Consider the following 22767-nt stretch of genomic DNA (forward strand, 5'->3'; position numbering starts at 1 on the left):
AAACGAGTGAAGAAAGAGAAGAGTCTTGATTATTTTAAAATGAAAACGAAATAGTTTATTTGAATACATTATATTACGTTATATGTCCCCCCAATTTGGCCCATGAATCTGTAAATTCCCTTCTTTAAGTCTCTCTTTGTAAACACCCTGCAGGTCAAAGATGCCAACTTTTTTTCTCCTCTTATATCCTTCCTCCCTCTCTTTTCCTCTTTCGTTTACATCTCTGCTGTGCTGTCTTTTTCTTTCAGAGCCTGACACTTTCCCTCGGTAAAAGCAGTTAAATCAGTCTGTGAATATTTCAATCCTGTGATAAGGAAAGAAGGCTTTGTCCTGCTGCACTCTGGGTAATGCTGCACTCCATTGTTGGCTGACAGGGCTCCATTGAGTAGCAGGTTTTAACGCTGATAGCATCACCACCCTGCATGGACACAGTGCCAGATAAAAAGCCTATCCAATGTGGCACATGCATGCCCACACCTCCAAACAAGCCTGCAATCTGATCATCACAGGAAAAGAAGGAAAGAGGTGCTGTAACACCAAATAAAGACAAATAAGATAAACAGGGCGTGACAATACTAACGCTATCATTGGATTCCCAAGGGATTTGATAAAGCAAATGCAATTACGTGCGTCTAACATTGTACGGCTTCCATAGCTGAAGTGACCAATCACATACACTCCAGCGCTCTGTGTGGACCGCCCCGCCAATCACACTGCAGCTTGGTATGACACTGGTTCTACGCTTATCTTAGCAAAATGTTTCCAGGTTGCATTTTTCTCAGAGGGCTGAATGCTGCTTTTCATTTCACTGATGTTTTTCAGCCATTTTACCACCGCTAGTCCGTAGAGTCCCTAAAAGTCACCACCCCCTCTTTACAGCCTGACTGAGAGTGCCCAATCAACAATCAGCGCCAGCCAAAGGAAACCTGTTATTTTCGACCCCATAATCATTTCCATCACATGCCTTGCTGTACCTCACAATGATTTGAACATTGAAATGACAAAGGGAACCCTGCTTTAAGATATCTGCAGATAGGAACCAAGGACAGCAGGGACAGAATTCATCAAGCGAGTGCTAAAACCCAAGCAGGAATCTTTCCTCAGCTGCAGCATAACCAAGCTCTCACCGCTCACAAAATGACAGCCTAGCTGATGAGAGGCATCACTTTCCTGGAAAGCTGTGGTGGCCTCAAACATAGAGAGAAAATGAGCAGGTTTCTTGCAAACATCCTATCTAATGGAGGCAAAATGGGACAATATGGGGCTGTACCTCTGCAGTTAATAAATGGGTATCACCAGAGATCAAGGCAAGAGTGCTTCTTGTGTACAAAATTTTGGACAAAACCTAGAGATACCTATAACTAGATAACTAGAGATAACTATACTCATACTTGGAGGCTAATTGATATTAAATTACCATCTGATTACATATTTATTTGCAACAGTGCGGCCTTGGCCTCCTCCAGCTAACATACAACTTTAGCTAGCCCCGCCTCTCACTAGCAGCTGAACACATGGACAGCAGCACAGCAAACTCAGTGAAGCACCTTAAAGAATGACAGCCCGGTCTTTATGAAGAATTTCATGATATCAGTAAAGTTGTTTCAACAACAGTCAAGTATCAAACAACTGTCATAAATACTGACTTGGCCAGGGCACACGTTAATGTTAATGTTAGCCGTTTAATTATTGGCAGCTACTCATGTTAGCCACCTGTTAAATGATCGTAAAGGTATTGCTTATCAGCTTTAAACCAAATAAAGGTTACCTTGCTTTGTCTGTGAGTCCTGCATTTGGCTTCTTTTTTGCCAAACCCCCATGACACTATGACTAATAATAAAACAATAAATTTGATGTGGGAGTTAAGCAGCAGATGTTATCAGTTTTGAACTGCAGTGGTAATAGACATGTTAATTTAACAGGATTATGCAATTATGTGCCTCTAAAATATATTATGCTTCTAGGCTGAAGCTGAGAAAGGTAGATATCAGTAGCTAGAATGAAACAACAGCAACTTACCTTAATTACAGAATTACAGGAAATAAATAGAGCTGCAGCTGATTACATGTGCATGGACAATATTGTACTAATCTTTGTTTACAAAAACTATACCTCTTATTTAAGGTTAAAAGGTTATTTTCCCTCTGTGGTATCAGAAATGGTATTGAGTATTTTCCTGGCTATTGATATTGAGTTTGAAATTCTAGTATTATGACAACCTTAAATGTTACATTGTAGAAAAGCTGAAACTTACATTAATAAATAAAGTTTCTGATATTTTTCTATCACTTTAGGATTTAGCAGATGTAAAAATTGTTATAGAGGAATAGGGATTTGACACTGAACTGTAACTAGGATTGAAGGGAATGGATGAATATATGATCAATATTAAGTGCAGTAGAAAAAGAAAGGTACCCATCACACTTATGTTAATATATCAGCAATTACCACTTGTTGGACTTGCAGGTAAATACACAGTGCCTAACTCTAACTGGATGTACAGTAGGTGATCAATATTATCTCTCTCTCCTCTAATTTCTAGTCATCTCTACACTGTCAGCTCTATAACAAAAGAAATGTATTTTTTTCAAGTCCCCAGGGTTGCTGTAGAATAGTTATCTATCAGTATATGATCTATTCATTTAGTCTTTAAGACTAAACGTCAACATCTCAAAAAGTGAGAATACTTGAATACAGAAAGCTGTATCTCAAGTGCTTATCAGTCCATTGTGACTTCGTTTTTTACTATTGAGCTCTGACCAGAAGAGCCAACAGGCAGCAGGTTTACCCTTTAAAATAACATTTCATGGGCGTTAGCCATGTGTTCAAATGGGAAAATCAAGTTCTGCAGCATAACTCGGTGGATTTCTCTGACTATTGATTCCCATCTCCTGAGAGGCAGAGGGATCGATCAGTGGGATTTAGACATGGGGGCCACTTTCTCAGCCCTCCCTCCTGGCCTGCATGCCGCATCACAGTTGAGCAAACTCCTCCTGACAGAAGGCTTATTGACATCTCTGAACTTTTCTTTCTCTGTCATCTTTTTTTTTTCTTAATGTTTCTGCACTTTAATGCTTCTTCCATTCTGAGTCACCTTACACTTTGTGATGTCCCCCCTGCTCGTGTTTTTGTGAAAAGGTGTTTCTTAAGGTAACAGCAACACATTAGTTATGAAACGTGGGGGGGAAAATACCTCAGAGAGATGAGAAAAGAGTCTGAGCGGGAAAAGGGGAAAAAAAGGTGAAAAGGACATTTCCACCTCAGAGCGCACCACTTAAACAAATTACAACGGTCTGCAATCAAGGAGCTGAAATTACCAAACTGCTGGGTCACCACAGCAACCAGAAGTCTGATCAAAGCTGTGAGCAGCACAGCAGTTGATAGAAAAATGAAGGGAGGTAACAGGGGAGGAGGTGCTAAAGGGATGGGAGAGCTGAGGAGACGAGGGAAACTGCGGTCAAAACACAGGTTTAGATTTTAACTGTACTGGCATAAGACTAACAAATCAGTTGATCAGGAGTGTCTTAATCAGCACATATTCTTCAAGCACAGATTACCAGCTTTCCTATTCTATCTAGGGGTGCAACGATACACAAAATTCACGGTTCGGTTCGGTTCGATACTTTGGTGTCACGGTTCGATATTTTTTCGATACAAAAAAAATGTTCATGCCTTTTTAATTTGTCATTTATTAAAATTATAAATATATATTTTAACTCAAAAGTACAGTTTTTAAATTTAACCCTAACCCTTGTGCGTGTTTTTTATTTTGACAGCGAATGCGCACCTGCGGACCACTTATGTGCAGCCCTGGTTATATAGCTCGTCATATTGCAGCCACAGAAATTCTTTTGTCCATGAAACCATAAAGCTGCACTTTCTTTTTGCCTTATAGTCTGATTTGTCATAACTTCTCCGTTTTGTGGTAAGCTTTTCTTTGGCTGTCACTTCTTCACCCTGACCTGTCTTATTTGGCTCAGCAGAACTGAAATGCTTTTACACACTCACTCACATAAGCTCAGCGATTCTCTGCGCGATCAACCTCTCACATGTTTAAGCTGCGGGAGATTTCACTTGTCATGTTTGCATAGTAAGCTAACGATTAATAAGACGATGTCAGAGGAATTGGTGCACAAATTATCATCACTCACAGATCAGTGCTGTCGCTCTCTATACACAGTTCGCACGATTGCAAAGTGAAAGCAAAAAAACAAGCGCAAATTCAAACGCGATTTCAATATTTCACATATTGACAGTGGCTCACCGATGCCAATGACATAATTACCCAGCTACATTTCTGAAAGAATGCAAAAGCATTGACATATATTTTTCCTTCCTACAATAGCCCGACGGGCAGGGAAGAGATAGATTTTGGTAGCCCGACTGAAAAAAATCGCTAGCTCCAGGACGTCGGGCTAGCGATATTGCAAGCCCTGTATCTGATTGAGGAATCACTCATCTTTGGAAAAGAGAGTTTATTACAGAGAAATGTCTCTTTCCAAAATAAAAGCTATACTATCCGCTTCTTCTGGGCTATATTCTCAGCAGCATAAGGAGAATCATGTGCTAACAGCTGTCTAAATGACTCGGCTAAAGTTAGTAGCATGCTTGTTGTTTTGGTCTTTGCACTAGGATGATGTCGGCGTAAATGTGCAGTCATATTCGTTGTGTTCCCACTAGTGCTTTCAGGTTAATCTCGTTGAAATGACCTTAACGCCACAACACGGCAAATCTCCGTTAACGAGCTACCGCCGATCGCCCCGTGTGTGGGGCTAGACTGCCAACACGTTAACGAGCTAACTGCGCTAACACACTAGTTCCCACCCATGTAATTGAGCATTGCATGGCACATCCAACATACTGTTTTACTTTAGTCCATGACTCGCTTACCTTCAGGGTCATACGTCACATGAAAACCAAAATAATTCCAAACGCCAGATCTGAATGAGGGTGGGGGAGGTCCATGTGTCTTGCTAGCTTGCCCTGCGCTCTTCCTTCTGACTATGCTGTCTGTGTTGAGTGCTCAGTGGATCTGCGCTCGACAGTGCAGCCTAGGCGGAGTAGTCGAACGCAGATTCACTGAGCGCTCAACACAGACAGCATCGTCGGAAGGAAAGTTGATAAAATAAATTACAAATGTTGTATTGTTCGATAAATATGCGTACCAAACCGAAAGCACTGTATCGAACGGTTCAATATCAATACGAATATCGTTGCACCCCTAATTCTATCCTATCCCTTTTATCCAATTTCCTATTCCTATTGTTGTTGTGGTTGTCACTGAGTATGAGCACGAGTTATGTTTAATCCTTATTCTACTGAGCCCCTCACACCATCACGTTTGAAAGGGAAGAGACATCCTTTTCAAACAGCGAAAAAGCAAAATGTGTAGGAATTTCTGTCCATATATCCCATCCACATATTTTTCCCTTCCAGTGATGAGCAGATGGAAGGCCGTTCCATGGTTCAGGATTCAGTGATAACACTGTTTACGAGTTCCATTACGTGCTCGGCAGCCTGCGAGCACTCTGTCTCAGTGCAGCTATAAGGAAGTGGAAGGGGTGAAAGCTCACAATGGAAATAGATGCAGTTTATTTGTGACTATGCTTATCAGTGTTTGAAATAAGAACTGTGCGTTAAAAAACGGGTTCACACGGCTATATTCCAGACTTTTTTCCATCAGCCCTCTGCAGCGGAGACGTTTTGAGTTTGGTTCTGCTAACACAAGATGGATTCAATTTTTATTTACAAGGTCTGTAGCTGATGTTTGAAAAGAGGACTGGATATCCCATAAAACACAGAACCACACCAACAGTTTGATTACTGTTTTGAATAGCAAAAGCTATAATTACAGGAAAAATAGGCTTTATGCTGTCAGATTATGATTTGTAGATATTAAACTACAAAAAGTCCTGGTCTAATCAAGACTCACTGTCCCATCAAGTTGATGGCAGAATTTGATGTCTGAAAAAAGTTGAAATAACATTCCTTGTTATTTTCAGCAGCCCATAAATGTCTGGGAACTGAGAAGACCAGCTGCTGGACTCTTGGGTCTTCCTTGTGGTATTTTTTATTTCATGATGCAGCCAGTGTTTTCAGTTGTTGAAAAGTCTGGACTGCATGCAGCCCACTTCAGGACCTGGACTTTTTATCTAGGAAGCCATACTTCTGTAATAGATATAGTATGCGGTTTATCAGTGTGTTAGTGGAATATGCAAGACCTTTCCTGAAAAATCCATCTGGACAGGAGCACATGTTGCCTTAAAACCTGTAATACCTGTCAGCACTGATGGTGCCTTTCCAGATGTACCAGCAGCCAATTCCATAGGCAGTAATCCATCCCCATCAGAGAGGCCCAGTTATGACAAGCTGCATGTAGGGCTGCTCGATTCTGGCAAAAATGATAATCACGATTATTTTCACTGAAATTGAGATCTCGATTATTTGACGATATTTATTTAACCCTTTAAGACCTACCATAGAACCAAGTCCGCCAGAGCTTATATTATTTTTTTTACATGCTGTAGTGCCATTTTTGGGAGCATTTCAAGTTGCTATACATCAATACAACTGTTATAGCCCATATTTTAATAATATGTATGCATTAAGTGACCGAGGACAAGCTGATGACTTAAGCTTGTCACTGGCTTGCCATCACCAGTGTGTGAATGGGTGGATGACTGGATATGTCCTTAGGGACTAGTAAAGCGCTATATAAATACAGGCCATTTACATAAGATGTAAGTACAACTCCTCCGGTTTCTTATGCAAAACAAATTATTGCGCTAGCTTACACGGTTCCGGTTCTACAGGGATTTAAAGGGTTAACAATAACAATGTATTGAATAATGACTTTAAAAAAATAATATAAAATAGTGTGCAAATACTGATAACAGTGCAAATGTTTGCAATATAAAAAATAAATGAAAAATGTAAACATCTATGTTTAGTGAACTTTGCAGTGTTGCTCTGTGGTGCAGCTACTACACCGTGGCAACGTTTACACACTATGTCTACTTGATGTCTGACTCTGCGATCCCATAATGTTTACACACCACTGAAGGTTTTTTTACCTCTCTTTTCAACCAACGGCAGTCACTCTCCTCTCCAAATAACTTCTGCTTAGCTTTTTGAGCTTCCCTTGGGTTCTCTTAATTGTTGTGACGGGTGTTCGAAATGCAGAGAGGTGCGCTCGATTTGCCACACGGAGCAGCGCGAGAGTAAAGCACGAGGGAGGGGCTAATAATCGGCTCAGTCATTTTTAATGATCGTTGAAAGCCCAGATCGTAATCGTGATTAAAATTCGATTAATTGAGCAGCCCTAGCTGCTTGGTCCCTACCCTCCTTTGTCCAGAGGATACGGTGTCTATGTTTTCCACAAAAAAGTCACATTTTACTTCTAAAAATGTTAATGTGAAACCACCTGAGGGCCCAAAGATAATAGGCATTTAAATATTAGTTTCTGGCCTTGTCCCTAGTTCACAGAGATTTCTCCAGATTTTCTGAATCTTTAGATGATATTATGCACTGCAGATGACAAAATCTTTAGTTTTCACCACTTTTAAGGGAAAAACACTATTCTGAAAGTGTTGCACAATTTTAGTCAAACTGGTTTTTGCTTATCATTACTTCAGAAAAACTCCAAAATATGCTTTTTATACCCAATCATATTGACCTGTTGCCAATTAATTCCAACTTTTTTTTTTAAATGTGTTGTGTCACAGAAATTCAAAATGCACTAATATTTTTGATGAAATAGCAACAAACTTCTATGTTTTCTGTGGTCCACTGTGAGTAAAGTTGTGCATATCATTCCATTCTGCTTTTCAGATAACATCCCAATATGTTTATTATTGGTTTTGTACATTTATAACAAGCTAATTTACTGTCAGAGATATAAGCATTGTCGAGTGCTTTGTATAACAGCTAAGGTTAAAATGTGCTTTCTACCTGAAGACTATTTAATGTGAGAATCATCTTGAGTGGCAGCTTTGACTTTAATATCAGTCCACTTAAATTATATATAATTTAATATATAATTTTTCCTCTTTTTAAAACTCATTAACCTTGGTCTGTTTTATGCCAAATTACTAATTTACTCCTAACTCCTGCACATATAAACAATTCTTAATTGTTGGCACAGTAGTGTGTGCTAACAAAAAAAAAATCGAAACATCTTCCTTTTAGTTAATACAGTAAAATGAAGAGATAATAACAAGAGGCAAGTAACATTTTCAGATAACCACAGAAAAGGAGAAATAACACATAAGATTAACATGTAGAGAGGAGCCAGGGACAGGCACCCTTCATTTCTGTCTATTTTACCAGAATTTGAATGTGTCCAAGGCAGCCCTCATAAGACTAATGTATTCTGTGGTTAATGGAGCTGGTTGCTTCGAGGGCTGGGCTGAGAGTCGCCACAATGATTCTCACTCATTTCCTCTGAAGGGCCAATTATCTCAAATAGAGGCATTATTAAAGGAGCCGAACTTGGTCAAGTGAACAAACCCTTGCAGCTCGCGCTCCCAGCACTTCAGGTCATGTTACACCTCTAAGGGGACCTATAGTGATTTAAGGACATTTAATGTGGCTGGAAATACTGACTAAATGTAGCTACTATAGAAGGGTGACAAATTAAAGAAAAAAAACACAGTATGTTAGTGATGTCTGTTGGTGTTGATTAATATGAGTATCTGAAATGCTACAATAAGAATGAAATATTGTTCTTGCAAATCCTTGGTGACGGAGAGATTTTTAACTGGATTTAGGTCTGATGACTGAAAAAGGCCACACAGTGTGCTTTTTCTTATCAGATCATTTCAAGACCCCTCATGCCCTGTCATCCTGGAAGAGACCCCTCCCAGCACGATCAGAAACACTTTATATTGATTTGCACAATCCTTTCCTTTCAGATTATAAGCATGGCAGCAAAATGCCCCGACAGCATAACAAAGCTGCTGGGCTAGGGGTGGAGGGGGGTCAGGTTTTTCCTTTAATTTGTCACCTGTATGTACATGTGCTGAGAGCCATAAAGAGGTCACATGAATACCACTATTATGTATGAGAGTGGGTGGCTGAGTGGAGTTGAAGAGAGAGAAGCAGAGAGAGAGAGAAGAAGAGAAAGAGAAGGAGAGATTGTGTTGTCCTATGATGAAAGGCTTGATTGATTAGAGAGTGATGATTGCAGTAAATGGCCTGGAAGATGGCTCCATCTCTGTTTCCCGTTTTCTCCATCTCTTATACCTTCTTCCCTCACTCACTTGCTTTCTCACTTACACCTCTCTCACTCTCTCTCTCATTCCCGTCGTGCTTCTCTTTGTCACCCCCTCTTCTCCCTGGTTTCATCATGGCAACCCATCAACACAGCGCCTCTTTCTCTCTCTCTCTCTCCTAATGGCACAGCTATTAGTACTAATGCATTTCAAACATACAGCAGCTGCCACATCGCAATCTGAATGAAAGGACATGTCTTCCTCCAATCTCTCCAATCTCTGTCCTTTCTTCATCCAATCTTGTGTCTCGGTCCTAATGTGCTGCGCCTTATGTCAACTCTTCCTCAGATATATGACAGTGGTCATCAACAGCAACCGCTATACGTGATATGGGACGTGTGGCTGATAATAACATTGCTAATATACCTACAAAGTAGCTCGCCATATATATATATATATATATATATATATATATATATATATATATATATATCGATAGATAGATAGATATGTAGATAGATGATGGATCCCGAATCCTCTCAGACATGACTGGAAAAACATTGTATGAGGTTTGTAAATTCTTGCATTCTTTATTTACTTGTTACACAGCGTCCCAACATTAAAACTACTAAAACCAAACTTTTTTTTAGCTCTAGCCAGAAGATTGCAGAACTCCCCAAAAGTGTTTAACAAATGTCTAACTCGCTAATATCCACACTGAAATATGAAGTCATAATTACGTTGTTGGAACAATATCTGTCCATCTCCCAGCCCCGTCTCTGCCAGTAGCAAAATGTGAAATATAAGGGAAATTAGGGCTGTTCGATATAACAATATATATCGGATGACGATATAAAAACGTCTATCGTTTCATTTTACACTATCGTTTGTTTCGCAAAATAAACTGTTTACAGCCATATTGTTTCATCGTTTTGATGGTCACTGTAGTGGCTATATTAATTTCTTAAAGTTCTCTCTTTCTCTTATATTTAATATAACCACACTAAGGACGGACAAGCGCCTGTTTTTATGCGTTGTAGTTAGCAACAACAACGGTAAAACCATAGCGTGTCCGCTTGTTTATTTTCCACATAAACCTTTCACAATAAAGCTCAAGATCCTGTTGAGACTTTTCAAAATAAACTGAATCACGTGAAAGATTATGCCGAGTATTTATGGATGAGAAGCAAAAAAGAGCCGTCAGATGCTAAAAAATAAACCTTACTCAAACGTTAGAACAGGCTTTTACCCGCAGCATGCTGAGTAATAAATACTCACAAAGAAAACGGCGGCTGTTACAACCTATGTCTAAAAATGTATCGTTTCATGCATCTGTTAAAACACTCGACTCCAGCTACATGACGCGCAGCTGGAAACACTTCCCGCAAGTCGAGCTGCCCGATATTCACAGAATTTACAGAAAATGTAAAAATTTTGTGATTTATATCGTTATCGGATGATAGATGTCTTATATCGGGATATGAGATTTTGGTCATATCGCACAGCCCTAAGAGAAATGTTTTTTTCATGACAGTCAGCATTGTTTTGTAACTGAGGTATACTAAGTAACTAAGATATATTTCATGTTTGTAGCACATATGTTTTCCAGAGCCTTTAGCAGAGGATGCATCACCATCCTGGGCAATTGTGGCTCAAGAGTTGGGAGTTCGCCTTGTAATCGGAAGGTTGCCGGTTCGAGCCCCGGCTTGGACAGTCTCAGTCGTTGTGTCCTTGGGCAAGACACTTCACCCGTAGCCTACTGGTGGTGGTCAGAGGGCCCGGTGGCGCCAGTGTCCGGCAGCCTCGCCTCTGTCAGTGCGCCCCAGGGTGGCTGTGGCTACAATGTAGCTTGCCATCACCAGTGTGTGAATGGGTGGATGACTGGATATGTAAAGCGCTTTGGGGTCCTTAGGGACTAGTAAAGCGCTATATAAATACAGGCCATTTACCATGGCAACTACGGAAACTGACTTTTCAAAAAAGTGGCAATATTTTCAACTAAATCACCAAGTAGTTTGTATTGCCTAAAACTAACCAAGTAGTTTTTAATGATAATTAATGAATTGAACAAAATTATTAATGTATTAAAAATAGAAATTCCATTAAAAATCTTTGATGTGTATAATGCTAACTTGGCTCTCTGGTGTGAGCAGTGATTGAATTGCCCCACCAGCACCAACCCCTCTGACCTCTTAAGTGTGACTTTTTCACCTATTAAATCCGAAAAATGCTCATTTTCTCTGCATGGACAAGAATCAGTTCACAAATCAGTAGATCAAAATAAATTTGGGAAATTCATGTTTCAGAAAAAAAAAACCATAAACAAGTGTTAGATCTGTATCTGGAAATATGACTTAGAGGTTGTGACTACTGCATGAACTACAATGAGATGTGCTGCGTCTCCAGATATCTACGTCTACATTTAAATTACAGGCCTCATTACGTCATTTTATCATATATGAAGTTCAAGTGAATCAGGAACTTCCAGATTTTGCTATGTATGGGACAGAACCTAAAACAGGACATCTGGCCCTTTTACTGCCCACCCCCAGTTTCTGAAAGAGAGCCAAATTCAAAATCACATTACCATTTCCAACTATGCAAATACAACAGATAATCACAGAATACAGCCTCTGTCTTTCAACAGCATATCTTATGTCTCATTTAATACACTATATTTTGATAATGGCAGTAGTTTTGCTGTTTCAACAACACCATTGTCCATAAGCCTAACGTGCCTGCAGTCTAAGCAGCATAACCTGACAGAAGAGATGGGGTATAAAGACTGGGGAAAACCTCCCTGCACATTTTAGACGAGACTATGTCCCATGTAAGTGGATATAATATAATTTTTGCATTTCTGTCATGCTATAAACATATAAAAGCGCTTCTATATAAAAGATTACAATTTTAGTGTGAAGCCAAGCTGCTCCAAAACCCCTCTAGCTGCAAATTCAGCTTCAAAAGTCGCTAACACGGGGTATGTATTCGCTGGTGTTCTGGGAGAAAAACCATTAAAAGCAATAAAACATTTCAGCAGCTACTTTGAGCGGGTAAACACCCAGGCAATCATATTACCAAGAAAAATGCACTTTCCTCTGCAGGACGGGATTTAAATGACACTCTAAACACCTCGCATGCAGACTTTCAGCAGTGGTCAAAGCTGTAAGACCCGGGACTGCTTAATCACTTCATTCTGATACAGAAATATTAGACGTTGCTGACGTTACTCTGAGCAGTTTCATAGTGCTCCACTGTCACGCAGCCAATTTTCAGTATACAAAACAGAGATATGTGATACTTGGCTCTAAAGATGTTGGTTCTCTTTGCCCTTAAGAGAAAAGCACAACAGCACTGAAATGACTCGAGTCGCCTGGGGATGACTCTGTTGCCAACACGGTAGCCGGGTGTCACAGAGCGATGGGCACCTGACCTTGAGAAATCAGCGGCAATCCAACACTTTAATGTCTATTTCACACACCATTTGATTCCAATGGATTTAAAACCCTGAACGACCATTTCAACAGTTGTTACGATCAACATTTTGACATCCATAATGTCCAGCAGTCGGGGTGGTCAGGCATCGCCTCTGCAGTTAAACCGGGAAAATGCTTGAATGTGTGTGTGAGAGTGAGGCGGGGAGAGAAGAAGTGAGGTCTTCCCACTGCATGGGTAACAGCTGCGATGGCAGCCGCTATGAGGAACAAGCGTGTCATTGAGTTTCTATGATGTCACTCTTTGGCGAGGCAAGCAGATGGGCTGGGCCAGGTACAGAACCTACCATTAATAAACACATACAAATGAATACCCACTCGCTGACAAACACAGCCACATTATGCATTTTTGACCCAGAGCAGAGAGCACGCGCACCCACACACACGAGCTCTACCAAAATGCACCGTCTCGCATGCATAAACACCTTTTCTCTTCATTTGACAGACTGCTCCACCCGCTAGTTTAAGATGCAACACATTTCGCCTAATATACCCAAAGAGCATGCAGCCCTAATCTAATTAGAGTGTCAGTCAGCAGAGTGTTCACCCAAAGAGAAATTAGGAGAGCACAAAATCTACAAACAGGAGAAAAAAAAAATCTTGCAGGGATGTGGCATATCTACCACCGCCACCACCTTTTTGTGATATTTTTTAATGGTTTCACAGTTGCCCCTGCTGAGATTCATTACCTGTTCTAATTATAAAGGCAAATGAAATCAGCTCAATACATTATTAATAGAGAAACACTATTAGGATTCATTTGCAGTATTTGCAACAATATGGTATATTCCAAATGTTTTCATGGCTGATTAAAGACACATAGGGAGGGGAAAAAAAAGGTTTATGAATGTGATGGAAGTGCTGAAGGTTAGAGTGCGAATGAGACTGGTGACTGGACAGAAAGAGATGCAAAAAATGAAGGAGAAAAGGCGAAAGAGTCGAAACAGAGGGACAGAGAGAGGTGTTCTGGAGGGGGAGGGTTAGTTTAAAGAGAGTGCTGGCTTTTCCACACGAGGAGGTATTGATGCCATATTGGACGGAGCTACTTATGAACAGGTGTGCTGTGCTTGGTCCCTGTGACCCAGGCTTCACTTCCTGCATGGTTACACATCCCATTGAGGTGCATCAGATCCGGGCAGGGAGAGGCAGGCATCAACCCCACTCAGGTCTAAGATGAAGGGACATCCACAATGCAGCTCTGTCCCTTGGACCAGCAGGGTGAGACGGAGGATTGCAGAACCAGCCCCACCCCAAGAGTACCGCTTTAGAGTGTAAGCAACCATGAATAAAAATGGACTTGCAGGGAAATAGGCTTCATAATAATTATTCGTTTTAAAATCAGTTAAAGCCTTTTCTCAAATATCCCCCAGGAGGCGTGGGGTTAAAAATCCATTTGTGAGAAGTGTACCATGACATCGAGCTTGTCTCCCTGGAGACAGAGGATGTGACAGTAGGGAGTGTGCATGCGTCGGGTGAGGCTATATATACATGCATATATGTGTGCATTGTGTGTGCAGGGCATCTGAATGTTTGCAAATTTGAGAGTCACTGGAGCACACCGGCTCAAAGACACACAAGCCAGAGTAATACCGTTTCTCCTTTTTTAGATTTCAAGAGCAGATGTCTAGTATTTTAAAAGGTCAGCTGCAGGAGAATGTAATGTTCAAGTTACTACGGCCCGCAAAACAAAAAGAGCAAAAGCTTTATATACCATAAAAATAACAACCCCAGAAGTAATTTTCAAGCAATTTTAAGTAAGCAATTTCAGGGTGTATGGATATAATGCTATGGTCATAATGTGCATTACTGTTTTTTGTACTAATCACCACATTGTCTCTGTGATGCTGATCACATTGTCATCAAAGGGTTACCTTTAAAGGTGTTAAATTGAGGGGAAATTGGAAAGCAGATGACAGGAAGATAAACCAGTTTGCCTAGAAAAGAAAAAAGGGAAAAAGGCAGAAGTCTTGGAAAGGAGGGAGAGGAGCGGGTGTCCTACTTTACCGTCACACCATCTTGCCAGACGTGTTCCTTCTGAAGCTGCTCTGCTTCTCTGGCCAGTTTCTACAAGGTAGCAAAAAGAGAAAAAAAATAGCAGTGTCAGTATCAGAAGTCAATAGAAAATTGATTTGTTTGTGTGTGTGTGTGTGTGTGGGCGTGTTTGTGTGTGCCACGGACAAACAGACAGAATGGAAATGGTGACCTTGTTCCCTATAAAAGCTGATGATTAGAACGGCAGCTGTCCTCCTTTAAGCACCGGTCTCACAGCACCAGGAGATGAGCATTCAGTGTTTCCCCTACCACTGCCCTATATCCTCTCCAACTTACAAAAAATAAAATAAAATTTAAAAGACAAATTAAAAAATAAATGTTATTATTATTATTTTTATCTGCACTGAAATAACAATTATAAGCAAGAAAATATCCAATTTTCATCGTCTCAGTCAACCTAAAAACTGTTTGTTCAGTTTGTTAATGCTTTATTAATCTTATACAGTGCACTCTCTGTATTACAGTGTAGAAAATATCACTTTGCACTTGTATCTTCAAATCCATGTCTGTCTAATTGACATACTGTATGTAGTCAAAACTTTAGGATTTAATATTTAAATAATATTCACACTTGTTGCCAAGAAGCACACCGAGAGTCCAAATCCCCACCAAGGCAACTCACACTCTGGTGATAATTTAAGGCAATAGTATCATATTTTGTATATATTAATTTAATTTTCTTTGTTCTTGTTAAGTGTACTTTAAGACGTTCGTAGTGCAGTAAAAACGAATATATGACACACTGTTTGATTGCACAAACACTATGTAGGAGTGGGTAATGGGTAATAGGTACTGATTTGTAAATAACTGGACATGGTTTGTGAAATCTGAAAGGCTAAGGCTGTGCCATATCATATTGCCCACATTAATACTTGATACATTTTTACCTGATATGAAAGTGTCACATTACAATAACAAACATATGCATATGTTCCATGGTGTGTACAACAACGAGACAAGCCCGGGCATGTCTGAGAGCAAGAGCCGCTTGTCAGTCTCCAACGGCAATTAGGTATCTAGTTCTGCAAACTTGCAACCCAAACGTAAACAAGTCAACCAAACATCGCTTGTTGCACTCCATTCGACAGAAAGTTCAAATGGTAAATAGAAATTTCTTATGTGGTTACATGATGGAAAAGCAGAGCTTTAAGCAACTGGTTAAAAATCTCAACCCAAGATACAACATCCTAGTTATAAAATATTTTTCACTTTTATTATGTGACAATATTGTGCAGATCCTGAAGAGTTAGCTAATTGCTTTAGCTCTTGTCAAACTGAAGTGCTACATAGTTATGTTATGCTTTCACTAAATAGTTCCAGGGCAAACACTACTAAAGCTACTTTTGTGCGTATATTCCCTTCATGCTGTGTTACTGGAAATACTGCTGAGTCACTGCTATTGCACTACAATGCTGCTGCTGGCTCCTTGTTTCAGTAGATTCACACTTTAAATTAGGAAGTGCGCCATCTATAACAGTAGCCCAGAGATAAGAAGAAGGATGGAAAAAGTCAAGATAACCTTTAACTAATTCCAGGTGAACCTTTGAGCCAAATTTGAAGAAAATCCCTCAAAGGGCTCAAAAGATGTTCATGAAAAAAGACAAAGATCATAGAAAATGGATGGATGGATGATTTTTATTATAAAATTATTATTTTTATATAAGATGTTATTACATATTGCACAGGTAATAATAATCTTATACTGCAAGTGTATCCATTTATTTGAGAGCTGAGACACAATGTAAACAAATGTGACATAGTACCATACGATGTTTACAATAAGTACTGGTGCTGATCCTCATCGCTCCAAACAAAGACTCATCTTGAATGGCTGTTTGTCAATAATATCCATATTTTTCCACGCATGCAGATAAGAGATGGACATTAACTTGAAAGGCAGTGTTTGCTATGATTTAAAATTGTTATCTTCAGCTGCAGTCAAGTTAAGAATGCATTATTTGATTTAGTCCATATTGACAACAGAAGTTTCTGTGCACCATGACTTTTATATTTAATGCGCACATTTCTTAAACACCAACGCGTATGCTTATCTTGTTAAAAGTTCGAACACCCTGGCAGCACACACTTCTTTTTACTGTTTTTTTTTTCTCTCTCAATATGCACAAATACTCTCCATCAACACAGACAAGGGTCACCTTCGTGATAACGTCAAATATGAAACTTGATTTCTTTCCCCTCATGCAGTGAAACAACAACGGCCAAATAGAAGAGTTGCTGAAAATCGTGTCATAAAATGTCAGTCAAAAGTCTGACTGAATATAAAGTGTTTTAACTTGAGCTTCTGTTACTATTCTGCTGACATACACATAATATTATCATCTTAAACTGATATTTAGCACCACTGCCCGTGATGTTCTTTCATGTTCTAACATCATTTGCTATGATGTGGTTCATCCCTGTAGAAACTTCTCTTATAGGAAGTCGTCCAAGTGACAAATACGCCTCCTACCCCACAGTGAAACTCACCCTCCTTCCCTCTTGTGCTTCAGTATCTAGGTTTCCCCAGCCCTCTAGGGGGCGATGTTATTTTCGTCACAGAATAGTGTGATCAGCCACAAATCCCAAGGCTCGAAAAATTACTAACCCTAATTTAGACCCCTGCTGCAAAGAGATCTCATTCATTTGCGGAGCTACACCGAAGGAGCCTGTCCCCTGCTATGAGAGCCTTTTTATCTACAAAAAACACGCAAGACATAAACTGTCATTATAGTGGAAGCTGTCCTATTTCTATTAAGTGCCCCGCCCACCCCATTTCTGCAGAAACAATACATCTCAATGCACGCACACAAGCTCTATGTGTGGTCATGCGGGATGTTAGTAAAGATAATTGCTTCGCTCTAAGCATGTACACAATGTGATATCACTAGCATAATTTGTGGCGTGCGGTAGCAATAAATCTGGATCTTTAAAGCCACTTTTGCATTGTGCTATTAAGCACCTGAATAAGCTTTTAATAATGATTTCATTCATTTCCTGTTGAGACAATAGAAAGCTAAAACAAAGAAATAAGGATCTAATTAGCTTATTGAAATTATTACCAGAGTCCATTATAAAAAGCAGTAATTGCACAGCTTTTTGTTAAGGACGGTCAACTTCGCTAAAGGGCAGCACCACAACAATAATCTCATAGCTATCAGCACTCCCATATTCAATTCGGGACAAACAGAGGAGCCAAACAAAGATTTCACTACACTGTGGCAGCTCAGAGGTTAGCCACATGATTTCAAACTCTGTCTCAACACATGGTACACGTAAAGCTTTTCATTAATATGCAAATATTTGTGAAGATATAGTAGCAAGTTGCATTTTCTTAGCAGTCTTTTCTCAGTCCTCTCTTATGATCTATGATCTAGCCATTCCCCTCAGGATCTAGTCTGTCAGTAAGAATCTCGACTTTGTTCCTTCAGAAAATCCATTTCCCACCCCATGAGTGGCCAACACATCTTGTTTTTCCAGTTCTCTGTTTTCTCCAGCTGCCTTTCTCCTGGTCTTCTTCCTTCCTCTCGTCCTGGTAGGCAAACATTTCTCTGGGATCCTATCGCTTCTCTCGCTGCTTAATGCAGTCCCCGCTCCAAAACAGCCATGTGTCTTCATGTGTCTTTCCTTCCTCTGTGCTGGCCCAGATGGATGGGCAACACAAACAGCCAATGAATCACAGTGAGAGATGTGGGAAGGAGGGGGGCAGGGATATATCATCTATGCTGGTGGCTGGAGCCCAAGCAGCTTAGAGCACTGGATGAGCATAGTGAGATCAGCGCAGTACAGCACAGATAAGCCCAGTACAGGCCCACACAACACAGAAACTCAGCTACACTACAGCATGCAGGCACAAATACATCAGGACAGTCAACAACATGAGCGTGAAGCGCTAATGTTACCGCTATTGTAACCTTGACACAAAACGCCTCACATGTTGGGCCATTTGTCACGCAGTCGTCGGGCAAGGTCAAGAACCATAAGCACAACTCTGCGATCTGTAGTGGCGTTTGAAGTGCTTCTACCACTTCTGCAGACTTAAACAACACGCAATGGAATCTGTCACGTATGGGAACATTGTACGTAATAGCGCAGGTGACAGCGTAATTGTGCAAACAACCAAAGAGCAGACAGCAGCAGCTTGCCGATGCCTCCGCTGTCGTAGAACGCTGCCGGCGAAGAGCCGCGGTCCCTCACTGTGAACTCACAGAGCAAGAAGACGGCGAGAGAGAGAGCGGGAAAAAAAAGTAACGAAAAGCTCAGCATGAGACGATTAGGATCTTTAATATTCATAACTGTTAAGTTTCCTCTCTTCCAGAGGGGAGCGGTTTAATCAGTCAAAGTCATGTTATTTCTAAAGGAATGACAGCACACCAGGGACGGGCAGCGTCATGCTGTGGTGAGCGCCAACTCGACACTGGGCCGCCGTAGCCTGTTAGGCCTTTCCACTGAGCATTAACTTAAAGGGCACTCAACACATTGCCGCCTGTGTGATCTTAAAAAACAGCCTCACAATGCGTGTGTTTGACCGCGAGGACACTTGAGAAAACACGACACGGACTGTACATGTGATGGCGGCTTTGACTAAGGTACTCGACACATTCTCAAATGACCCCTTTAGCTCGGTTTATGCGAACACTTAAGTCACCTTGGAGACCAAAAGACTGTGAAATGACTCTGCTGAGGTCACTTAACCTTCTCACTGCAACTAATACAGCGAGGGAAGACCCTTGGTACATTTTTCAATGACAGTTTTTTTTAAAATTACAGCTGGCTGCAGACATAAAGGTAAGCCGGGTTCTTTGAAAACAAACAAAAAAATTATTTCTAAATATAGAACCGTTTTCTCAAGGGTCCTTCCAGCAATGTTGAATTAAACATCAAACCACAGCATCTCTATAGTCCTCCCAAGTATCCTCTGACACATGCATGATAGAGACGAATTTCCAGCACTGGTAGATCTACCAAGAGACAGTTTGAAAGGCATGTCACAGCTCCATAAAATATTGTTGTATTAGGAGATAAGTACGATATGATGATTAGAGTTTGAGTACAGACTGCTGTTTGTTATATCTGCTGATAAAATACTTCTTGCACTCACAAGGTCACAGATGTGTCATGGCCCTAAGAGCTGCTCAGTGTGCTGTAGTAATGCAGGGAGACGTAATGTCATGCAGCAGTTAGTCCATTAGGGGGCAGCAGACTGAGCGCCAGCAGCAGCAGCAGCAGCCAGTGGAGCCTGTCAGAGTGAGAGCAGTCTGCTTTAAGCTCTTCATTCTGTCTTCTCCACTCGGCCGGGATTAAGGCCAATCATAGAAATCACTGAGTCAGAACCGTCCCACAATAACAGATGGAGGGACTTTCCACTCCAGAATTTTAAAACATCACAGACAAACTCACTTTCACTCGGCCTCGCACCCTCGCCGCCACCATCCCCCACCGCCGCCACCATCTTTCATTCTCGCACCATCCTTTTATCTCTCCTCTCCGCTCGGCTGTTTTATCCTGCCATCATATGCTGTACTCCATTTCTCTCCATCTGTCTCAGTTTACTGCCCCCAAACTTTCTCCCTCCACTAAAGCCATATTAATTCCAACAACACACTCAAATCAACTGCAGAAAAGTTTAATTGACTTCACAGATTGGAGAATTTCCTCTGTGAAGTACTTTGAACTGGGAAAGAGCTGGAAAACTTATAACTTGTTTTGACTGCAACCCAGCCTTCTGACAGACTATCAAATTTCAAGATTGCCACGCAAAGTTCCTCCGAGGAGGACACTGATAATAACAATAGACGTTCCCCCTTTAGAGTTGCCAAACAATGTAAAAGTCCATAATGAGGTGCAATAATGACCCTTAATTCCAAGTCCCTGGTTGGTTAGCTACTGGCAGCTGGGTATTGTAGCCGCTATTAGCTAACTCTGACAGAGGATGTGCATGGATGGGTGGGAGACCCTGCCTTTGTTCTGTGATCCAAAGCACCCTGTGGCAGACCAGTTTGCAGAGGCTGTGTGTGTGTGTGTGTGTGTAGTGCTATTGTAGCATGTGCTGAGATAATCCCTGCCTTTGTTTCTCACCCATAATCTTCCTCCACCACAACGGAAATGTTAACACTGTCTTTTGCTTTTCCCCACTCATGGCAGCGCATTCCCAACTCCACTTCTGTTTCCACAGAGGCTGGATCTGGAAGATGTGAGATGTCACCTACCCACAGAAGCATCAGCTCACCAGCTTTTCAAAATCAAACATTCTTTTTTCTTTCTCTACACTCCACAGAGCCTCGCGGAAACACTACATTTCCAAAGACGATTGCCAGCATTGTGCGGAAGCTTCTGTGTAGTTCACTGAGACAAAAAAGGCAGCTGTCTTTACTCTGGAACAATAGCTGCTGCAAAGAGCTCCTGTAACCTCACAGTGGTTCTTCAGCGTTACGCCAAAGGGATCGACCTTGATCATAAACCCTTGTGTGCTAACAGATCTACTTCTAAGTTTATGATATGGATATAATCAAAATACGATTATGATAGAAGCAATATCACAGGAGCAAACGTGCTAATCTAATATATTACTGACTGCTGAAGTATCTCCATAAAAACAATTCTCGCTAAAAACTAATTCTCTTTTAATTGGGATGCTCTTTGTTTCATTTGAGATACACTCAAAATAATATGCATTTCACTCATTAAACCACAGTGCCTTTGAAGCTAAGTGGCAGGCTCATCATAGCACAGAATGAGGCCAAAGACCATTGTGCTACACATTATCATTCACTGGAGCTGCTACCACTGTAATTTCAATTAAACCTCCTATGGTATAACTGCTACAAACAAGCTCTATGTAGATAAAACGCATGCTTTCAAAACTATGAATCCACACAAGTCACCGTGCACCAATGCAGCACGCGTGCGTTACGGTAAAACAAGGTCACTGCAAGAACATGCCATAGAGATCTGCAGCCTTGAATGCTCACAGGTAGCCATGATTCCTACATGCAGAGGCCAGCAGGGGGCTCAGGGTGAGCGTGCAGACTGAGCAGTGTGTTGATGGGGCCAGGATCAGCTCAGTGACATGCGAGTGTCTGGCTGGTTGGGCTCACTGTCTATTGTTTGACAGATAGTCGCAGACGTGCCCAGCCTTTCCTGCTGTTACTGGCATCAACCAGACACAGGAGCAGAGAGGGAGAGAAAGGGAGGAAGTAACATTTCAGAAAAAAGGTTCTCCAGCAGCTCATAAAGCACTGACCTTGTGGGTGACTTAGACGAAGAAAGCTGCATACTTGTTGTCTAGTAAAAAAAGTGGTGAATAAAATCCATAAGTCAAAAAGAAGAAGCCCACTGACGTTCCACAAGAGAAAAAGTGAGCACATCACTTCCCTTTTACGTGGCACAAATGTTAACATGTTCATGGGGCTTCACAGACGACCCACATGTTGCGTCCACCTCCTCCTGTGTAGGTGGAGTGGGTGGGAACAGCATCATTAAGCATGTCTTCAGAGGTTAGAGTGACATAAGCATGCGGCATCACAACCAACAACAACAGAACAAGACAGAGAGCTCATGTCTGTACTCCGCCGCTGTTCTATATTTCAGCAATCTGTTATTTGTGTCGCATCATGACAAAAACCCCAATCATTGCCAAAACACACACGCACACATTATGTAAAAACACACACGCAAACATTTAAAATGAGCACGAAAACAGCGGCAGCTGACATCTTGAATGGAAGACAAGCATGATTGTACATGCACACGCTAAGGCGCACTTTTAATCACCACTGGTCACGCGGCGCACCGACACAGACTCCACTGAGATGAGATGTATGTTCATACTGTACACTTGCAATCAGACCAAAAGAGCCCTCATTAATCAACAGGCAATCAGTTATACAAGCATTTGTATGCTGTGTGTCCCTTCTCTGGCAGACGTACGCTGAGTGCTGGGCTTGGATGGAAAAACAGTTGGACAGTCAGATGTGTGTTGCTGAAACAAATGAGACAATGTAGACCATTTA

At 41.0% G+C, this 22767-nt stretch overlaps 1 protein-coding gene across 5 annotated transcripts in view; it reads right to left on the reverse strand.

The window, feature by feature from the left end:
• The window catches only part of cacna2d2a (calcium channel, voltage-dependent, alpha 2/delta subunit 2a), a 179509-nt gene that overhangs the window by 71400 nt on the left and 85342 nt on the right, over window positions 1-22767 (reverse strand). For 3 of the 5 annotated variants that reach the window (XM_082534147.1, XM_082534145.1, XM_082534146.1), the window contains one exon: window positions 14711-14770. In XM_082534147.1, the coding sequence (XP_082390273.1) occupies window positions 14711-14770 (60 nt within the window). Of the gene's footprint in view, window positions 1-4890; window positions 5135-14710; window positions 14771-22767 lie in introns of those variants that run through there. The other 2 variants (XM_082534149.1, XM_082534148.1) reach the window with 1 other exon arrangement.

The sequence above is a fragment of the Aulonocara stuartgranti genome, assembly GCF_965226115.1.
Source record: "Aulonocara stuartgranti genome assembly, chromosome: 5".
Classification (NCBI taxonomy): Eukaryota; Metazoa; Chordata; class Actinopteri; order Cichliformes; family Cichlidae; genus Aulonocara; species Aulonocara stuartgranti.